Source organism: Bubalus kerabau, chromosome 2, assembly GCF_029407905.1.
Source record: "Bubalus kerabau isolate K-KA32 ecotype Philippines breed swamp buffalo chromosome 2, PCC_UOA_SB_1v2, whole genome shotgun sequence".
NCBI classification, from domain to species: Eukaryota; Metazoa; Chordata; class Mammalia; order Artiodactyla; family Bovidae; genus Bubalus; species Bubalus kerabau.
Window position 1 is genome coordinate 49129135 of NC_073625.1, and position 8755 is coordinate 49137889.

The 8755-nt window shown below is 47.7% G+C and overlaps 1 protein-coding gene across 1 annotated transcript; it reads left to right on the forward strand.

The window, feature by feature from the left end:
• Positions 1 to 7381: 7381 nt before the first annotated feature.
• EPCIP (exosomal polycystin 1 interacting protein) lies at positions 7382 to 8470 on the forward strand. Its single transcript, XM_055570203.1, has one exon. The coding sequence runs from the start codon at positions 7427 to 7429 to the stop codon at positions 8081 to 8083; it is 657 nt and encodes a 218-aa protein (XP_055426178.1). The 5' UTR covers positions 7382 to 7426; the 3' UTR covers positions 8084 to 8470.
• The last annotated feature ends 285 nt before the right edge of the window (positions 8471 to 8755 follow it).

An 8755-nucleotide genomic window follows, 5' to 3' on the forward strand; every position in this document is an offset into this window, starting at 1 on the left:
AAAAAAAAATAAAGCCTGAGTCCCTGAATGACTGTGTGGAGCTGAGTAAATCCTCCTTTTGTCTTTAATGGCATTAGACTGTCATGTAAGGAAGCAATTAACTTTTATCCTGCTTTCACTATGCATTTGTTCATTTGTGGGCAGATTCTAGCATGGCATAGAAAGATGGGCACAGATAGATCCCATGCCCCCTGCCCCTCCCTGTGTCCCTGCCCCTAGGGTTGTGGAAGGGGTTCATATCAGGACACAGCAGGCAAATCTCAGTGATGGAGTGAGCACAGGAAAGGCTGGGACACTGAGAAAACGATGTGTCAGAGCAAGTCAGAGGATTCCAGCCCCACAGGACCCCCCACAGCCCTTTCCCACTGCTGCTCTGGTTTCCTACTGCCATGTAGTCAAAGCTATGGTTTTCCCAGTGGTAATATATGGATGTGAGGGTGGACCGTAAAGAAAGCTGAGTGCCAAAGAATTGATGCTTTTGAACTGTGGTGTTGGAGAAGACTCTTGAGAGTCCCTTGGACTGCAAGGAAATCTAACCAGTCCATCCTAAAGGAAATCAGTCCTGAGTGTTCATTAGAAGGACTGATGCTGAAGTTCCAATACTTTGGCCACCTGATGCAAAGAACTGACTCATTGGAAAGACCCTGATGCTGGGAAAGATTGAAGGCAGGAGGAGAAGGGGACGACAGAGGATGAGATGGTTGGATGGCATCACCGACTAGATGGACATGGGTTTGAGCAAGCTCTGGGAGATGGTGAAGGACAGGGAAGCCTGGAGTGCTGCAGTCCATGGGGTCACAAAGAGTTGGACACGACTGAGTGACTGAACTGAACTGAACTGACTGCTACTCCTGCCATCTTCATAAACTGTCCATCTCTCTATCCTACTTTTTGATTGTAAAAATTCTGATCAGCCTCTGCTAATTACATAGATATTTTTCCTTCTATCTTTCCCATTCAAAAAATATTCCTCTAATCAGATATTACCTCCCCTGTGAACTTAGCCACTCCCAGGGAGTCCTACTGCTGCTGCTAAGTCGCTTCAGTCGTGTCTGACTCTGTGTGACCCCATAGACGGCAGCCCACCAGGCTCCCCCGTCCCTGGGATTCTCCAGGCAAGAACACTGGAGTGGGTTGCCATTTCCTTCTCCAATGCATGGAAGTGAGAAGTGAAAGGGAAGTCGCTCAGTCGTGTCTGACTCTTCGCAACCCCATGGACTGCAGCCTACCAGGCTCCTCCATCCATGGGAAAGAGTACTGGAGTGGGGTCCTAGTGCAGACTGAATATCCCATACAAATTGTGGTTATGATTATTATCACATGACACTGTGACTATTGGTTCAGTGTGTCCCTGACTAGAGTGTAACTCCTTGACAGAGCTCCTATTGGCTTTCTTTCCTCCACTTCTAGCACAGTCCAGGCACAAAGCAAGTGCTCAACAAATGTTTGCTGAGTGAATGAAAAAAGCATAGTTTATCAAATGTCAGTGCACCAAGACTCCTTCAGCTGCTCGGTATAGAAATCCCAATTCAGACTGGCTTGAATAGGGAAAAAGTGTGGCTCACATCTTTTTTTAAAAATCAAGAAAGAATGTCACTACCCCATGGCCACAACTACTGCGTCAGTGCTCTGGAGCCCTTGAGCTGCAGCTACTGGGTCCCCGCACCTAGAGCCTGTGCTCCTCAACGAGAGAAGCCTTTGAAACGAGAGAAGCCTTTGAAACGAGAGAAGCCTTTGAAACGAGAAGCCTGTGTGCCACAGCTAGAGAGTAGCCCCTGCCCTCTGCAACCAGAGAAAGCCACTGTGCAGCAATGAAGACCTAGCACAACCAAAAACAAAATAAATCTTTTTTTTTTTTTTTTAAAGAAAGAATGTCAGGCATGGCTTGATCTGGGTGCTGGAAAAAAAAAAAGATTGTTAGGAATATCTTTCTACTTCTTATCTCTGTTTTTCACTGGGTTGGCTTCACTCGCAAGCGCACCCCTTCTGGACACTTGGCAGTTGCCAACAGATCCATGGTTCCCTTCTACAAGTTCAGCAGCCTCCAGAGAAAACCATCCTTCCCATAGTGCCACCCCAACTATGGGTAGAGGCAGAGCAAGCGGCGGGGGTAGGGACCTGTCTGCAGGTCCAGTGGCTGAGACTCTGCACTTCCGATGCAGGGGGACCAGGTTCAATCTCTGGTCAGGGAACTGGATCCCACAGGCGGCAACTAAGACCTGGCGCAACCAAGTAAATAAATATTAAAGGGGCGTGGGGGGTGGGGCAATGTGACACGCTTGCACCCATTCTGCTTACGCCAGCCTGGAATTCACCCCCAGATGAATAGTGGAAAAGAGTCTGCCTGCAATGCCAGAGGCGAGGGTTCGATCCCTGGATGGGGAAGATCCCCTGGAGGAGGGCAAGGCAACCCACCCCAGTATTCTTGCCTGGAGAATCCCAAGGACAGAGGAGCCTGGTGGGCTACAGTCCATGGAGTTACAAAGAGTCGGACATGACTGAGCGACTGAGCACACACAGATAGATATTAATACATAGTGAAAGTCGGGTGCTCACAATCCACAGTCAAGAAACCTGAAGAAAGAAATCCACAGTAAGACTGAAGGAGAACAATGTCCACCTAGCATCTTTGAGGAAACCACGTAAACCCACTACCAGGGACAGTTGGCCCACTCTGTGCCCCTTCATTAGGCTCCATCTGGCCTCCTTGGTCTGGCCTTCAATCTCCCTGACATCCAGAAGGCAGGGCTCCTGCTGAGGTGCGGCCAGGTCTTTGACTGCTGGGAATTTGCTCACAAATCCCTTTGGGGATCTCCAGCCCAACTCGTTCCGGGAAATTCATGTTCTTTTCCTGTCTTCAGTTCAGTTCAGTCACTCAGTTAACTGTGTCTGACTCTGCGACCCCATGGACTGCTTCACGCCAGGCTTCCCTGTCCATCACCAACTCCCGGAGTTCACTCAAACCCATGTCCACTGAGTCGGTGATGCCATCCAGCCATCTCATCCTCTGTCGTCCCCTTCTCCTCCTGCCCCCAATCCCTCCCAGCATCAGGGACTTTTCAAATGAGTCAGTTCTTCGCATCAGGTGGCCAAAGTGTCTTACCCCTGTCTTTTTCCACCTGTGCCTCTGATCAGTATCAACACTTAAGAGAATGATATCAATACTTTGTTGCCAGGTTTCAGCTGATGGGTAGATGCCCCTCCCTTCCTTTCCCTCCAAGTCTGGGAGCAAAGCAGGCCAGTGGTACTGGCGTCAGCATTCCTAGTCCAGGGATGACGAGGTTTCTGGGTCATGAAGTCCTAGAAACCTTCAGTGGAATCTAGGACAGATAATCATCTAAAATTGTCTTATAATTAATAAGTTATGCACTGTTCCATACTAAGTGGAGTACTTACCATCACATTGCAACACAATGTAAAACCGTTAAGCCTCTGGTTCAGGGAGAATTATGTCTCTACACATTTCTCAAATTCTTTCTTTTGCTACAAAATGAACTAATGAATAAATCCTTTAAGAAAACCCTGTGAAATATAGATACTACTAAACGATGTAAACAGGCAGAAAACAGGTCTACGAACTTGCAGTAAAACAAGTAAAACATACTCCGATGTGGATGCATGGGTAAGACGGATGCAAACAAGAACACTCTGAATAGCCACTAAGTTAAAATGGCAGAAGGGACACAGTTAACAAGAATATGTTGAATCTATGTATTAAAGATATTACTCAGCCATAAAAAAGAATGAAATAATGCCATTTGCAGCAACGTGGATGGACCTAGAGACTGGTGTGGGGCCTCCCTCGTAGCTCAGCTGGTAAAGAATTCTCCTGCAATTCAGGAGACCCTGGTTTGATTCCTGGGTCAGGAAGATCTGCAGGAGAAGGGATAGGCTACCCACTCCAGTATTCTTGGGCTTTCCTGGTGGCTAAGCGGTAAAGAATCCACCTGCAATGCGGGAGACCTTGGTTTGATCCCTGGGTTGGGAAGATTCCCTGGAGAAGGGAAAGGCTACCAATTCCAGTATTCTGGCCTGGAGAATTCCATGGACTGTATAGTCCATGGGGTAGTACAGAGTAGGACACGACTGAGTGACTTTCACTTTCAGAGACTGTATACTGAGTGAAGTGAGTTAGAGAAAGACAAATATAGATATTGCTTATATGTGGAACCTAAAAAAAAATGGTATAAATGAACCCATTTACAAAGTAGAAATAGAGTCACAGATGTACAAAACAAACTTATGATTCCTAAGGAGTAAGGGAGGGCGGGATAATTTGGGATATTGGGATGGACATTTATACAGTATTATATATAAAACATACAGTTAATAAGGACCTACTGTATAGTACAGGGAACTCTTCTCAATACTCTGTAACAACCAATATGGAAATAGAATCTTAAAAAGGAGTGGATATATGTATGTGCATAACTGAATCACTTTTCTGCACAGCAGAAACTAACCCAACATTGTAAATCAACTAAACTCCAGTAAAAATTAATTTTAAAAAATTGTTTGAAAAATACACTTTTAGAAAGGAGAAAAACACTACTTATACTTTTTAAAAAAGTAAAACTCAAACTCTGTGCCAACTTCAAAGTAAACACAAAGCACTATCAAACATCTTGCCCAGTTTCCTGAATGGACTCTTAGCTTGCCTCTCTGCTATGATCCTACATCTGTGTGTGTCTTCAGGAGTGCAGTTCAGCTCAGTCGCTCAGTCACGTCCGACTCTTTGCAACCCCATGAACCGCAGCACGCCAGGCCGCCCTGTCCATCACCAACTCCTGGAGTTTACTCAAACTCATGTCCATTGAGTCGGTGATGCCATCCAACCATCTCATCCTCTGTCGTCCCCCTCTCCTTCTGCCTTCAATCTTTCCCAGCATCAGGGTCTTTTCCAATGAGTCAGTTCTTCGCATCAAGTGGCCAAAGTATTGGAGTTTCAGCTTCAACATCAGTCCTTCCAATGAACACCCAGGACTGATCTCCTTTAGGATGGACTGGTTGGATCTCATTGCAGTCCAAGGAACTCTCAAGAGTCTTCTCCAACACCACAATTCAAAAGCATCAATTCTTCTGCACTCAGCTTTCTTTATAGTCCAACTCTCACATCCATACATGACCACTGGAAAAACCATAGCCTTGACTAGATGGACCTTTGTTGACAAAGTAATATCTCTGCTTTTTAATATGCTGTGTACTAGTTTCCCTGGTAGCTCAGTCGATCCCCAGGTAGGGAAGATCCCGTGAAGAAGGAAATGGCAACCCACTCCAGTACTCTTGCTTGGAAAATTCCATGGATGGAGGAGCCTGGTAGGCTACAGTCCATGGGACTGCAGAGTTGGACATGACTGAGCAGATTCGCTGACTGACTGACTAGGTTGGTCATAACTTTCCTTCCAAGGACTGACTTCCTCAGTTCAGCCTTCTTTATCTTCCTCTTGTGCATAGGTGCCCTCAGGGCAGGATCCAGGTTTTGTTTCCTTTTGTATCTTCTGCTTGGCCTTACCTGACTCCTGCCTTTGCCCCCTTCACTCTCCCAGCCTCTGGTCCTCACGCGCAGGCCTGGCCCACCTTGGGCACTGGAAGCAGAATCAAGTCCCATCGAGCTCTTTGTTCGTTTTCTCATTCTGCACTGTATCCCCAGGGCTAGCAAAGTGCCTGCACCTCGGAAGCTCCCCATGAGCGTTTGCTGGATGAATGGATGGATGACGTCATGACGGCTGTGAACCAGCGTCTCACCTCCTGTTCAGGTTTACTGGGCTGAGACGATTGGTCATCTCCTTACCCTCCCTCCAGCTCCTGCTGATGGCCTTGTGCTGCCTGTGTGCCCGCCCTAGCACTCTTAGCTCTGTCCCCCTTGGGTTTTGCATTGACCTGCGCTGCCCTCTTGTAGTGGTGCGGGTCAGCCTAGCTCCTTTCCCTCTGTCACCATCTTCTGTGGACGCATGTTTAACCCCCCGGGCACTGACTTTCCATCGGTGTCTCCTTAGCACTCCTCCTGCGGGGGCCGTCACCAGATCCTGTTCAGAGGTCTCATTCCCAGCATCTTGCCGTGCCCACCACCATACAGATAGATACCCTGGATTATATTGTTTTCTCTCTTTGGTCATCAGCTAAGTCAGGGGAAATTTACTTATTCAGAAAAACTGAAATCTGGTGTCCTATTTCACAACATGTGTCATTTCAATCACACCATAAAAGAAGACCACACACACATCAATTAAACGCCAGACACCCATAGGGCATTTTCACCCAAGTTGGACATCAGGGTTGCTCTTTCAATTCAGCATGCGTTCCTACCTAATTTGATCATTTAACAGTGTTTACATACTGTTTCACATTTGGATTTCAGTTCATAGGACTTCCCTAGGGGTACACTGGATAGGAATCACCTGCGAATGGGGGGGCAGGGGTTCGATCCCTGATCTGGGAAGATCCCACATGCCTTCGAGCAACCAAACCCATGTGCCACAGCTACTGAGCCTGCGAACTTGAGCCTGTGCTTGGTAACAAGTGAAGCCACGGCAACGAGAAGCCTGAGCACTGGAAGGAGGAGTATCCGCTGCTAGCCACAACGAGAGAGAGCCCGTGTGGCAGCAAAAGACCCATTGCAACCAACTGAAAAATAAAAAAACTTAAATCAATTGATAAGGCTTGTTTGGGGGAAAGGAGTTGGTAAATCAAGATCCCTGTGATGAATTGCTGTGCAGTGGGTCTTTTCCTTGTCTAGTGACACAGTTAATGTGGACTACAGTCCTGGTCTCGGAGACCAGGAAAATATGAACGGTCATATAAACAGAGCGATAAGAGGGAGGGGAGCGTGTTTGTCTAGTTAGACATTGAGGTTTACCATTAACTGTTTCATCATCGGTATGCATGCTGCGTTAACAGACAGTAGGTGGGTAGCTGATTCCAACAAGAAACCGCTTGTCTCCTGAATTCCAGGAAGTCAGATATTGAGGGGGAGGAGGGAATGTGTGTGCTTAAGTGGGTAAGACAGACAGTACCCTCCAATCACTCCAATTCTCTGTCCACAGACAGGATGCACTGGGTCTCCTCCCCCTGCATCTACTCTTTGCTTGCTTATTGGCGTGTTCATCTCACCACCAGCAGACACTACCGGGAGTTTTCTAGCTCGCTTTTTCAGATTTCAGGGGCCTGGTTGCTGCCCTCCCCCCACCCTCACCCCAGGCTCTTAGAAAAGAGCATGCCCTGGACTTGGGTTCCTAGCATCGCCTGCCTTTGCTGAAACTGCAAGTGAGAAAGTTTACGACGTGTTATTCCGGGGCTTCCTTTTTTTCCCAGAGGCTGCTCATTTCTAAGGAGAGGCTGTGATAACAAAACTGCTTATTTTCTTTCAGGTGAGTTTCAATGAATCTGCTCATGAAGGGGAACCTGGCTGGCCCGCGCTGAGACGAGAATGGCACCTCCTTCTGGGCACAGCTTCTTTCTGATCGGTGCGCTGGGTGTCTTTGCACTCAACTGCTTCACCAGGGCTCAGAGGAACGGCACGCTCATTTTCATCAAGGAAAACACCATTCGGAAGTGCAGCTGCTCAGCAGACATCCGCGACTGTGACTACAGTTTGGCCAACCTGATGTGCAGCTGTAAAACCGTGCTGCCTCTTGCCGTTGAGCAAACGAGCTACAGTGACCGTCTGACCATCTGGTTCACAGACACATCTGCGCTGGGGCTCCTGCTGAACTTCACGCTGGTCCGGGACCTGAAGCTTTCCCTGTGCAGTACCAACACTCTCCCCACTGAGTACCTGGCTATTTGCGGTCTGAAGAGGCTTCGGGTCAGCACGGAGGCCAAGCATCCCTCCCCTGAACAGAGTTTGCTCATCCACGACGGTGGGGAGAGTGAATCCAGAGAGAAGCCCACGTTACAGCAAGGCTGGCAAACCTGTATGTATCTCTCCTTCTTAGACATGGCACTCTTCAACAGGGAGTCTGCCTTAAAATCATACAGTGTTGCAAACTCTGCCAGCGTGGCCAACAACTTCCCCTATTTTTCCTACCTTAAAACCTTCCCAGTTCTAAACAATAAAAGCTATGTGGTCACCTTCATTTACTAACATCGTAGCTGTGCCCATCCTCTGGGGACTTTGGCATCTGCTGGATCCTCTCAACAAGGGATCTGTGAACAAGGTCATGGGTATTCCTAGCCTCAACTTCACTTCTCCTCCAGCCTCCTTTCAGACAGAGCCAGCCCTCTGCTCCACCCACGCCTGGCCCTGGGAAAACAAAATAAAAATAATAAAAAAAACCTACTTGATTCAGTCCAGAAGCATATGTTGGGGCCAGCTAGAGGCTAGGTTTTTGCTACTAAGGGAGGGTAGGGAAATGTCAGATCAGTGCACCCCAAGGACTGCTTAGTGGAGCTCAGCAGAGGGGGTGAACCCTAAAGAAAGGAGTCTTCCAGGATTTCGCTGGTGATGCAGCGATTGACACTTGACTTTCAATGCAGGGGGTGCTGGTTCGATCCTTGGTCAGAGAACTAAGATCCCACATGCCTCGTGGCCAAAAACCCAAAATATAAAACAGAAGCAATGTGTAAAAAATTCAATAAAGACTTTCAAAAAGTGAAAGAGAACTGAAAGTGTTAGTCGCTCATTCTTGTCTCACTCTCTGCAACCAGTGGACTGTAGCCCACCAGGCTCCTCTAGCCATGGACTTCTCTAGGCAAGAACACTGGAATATGTAGCTATTTCTTTCTCCAGGGGATCTTCTCGACCCAGGGATCAAAC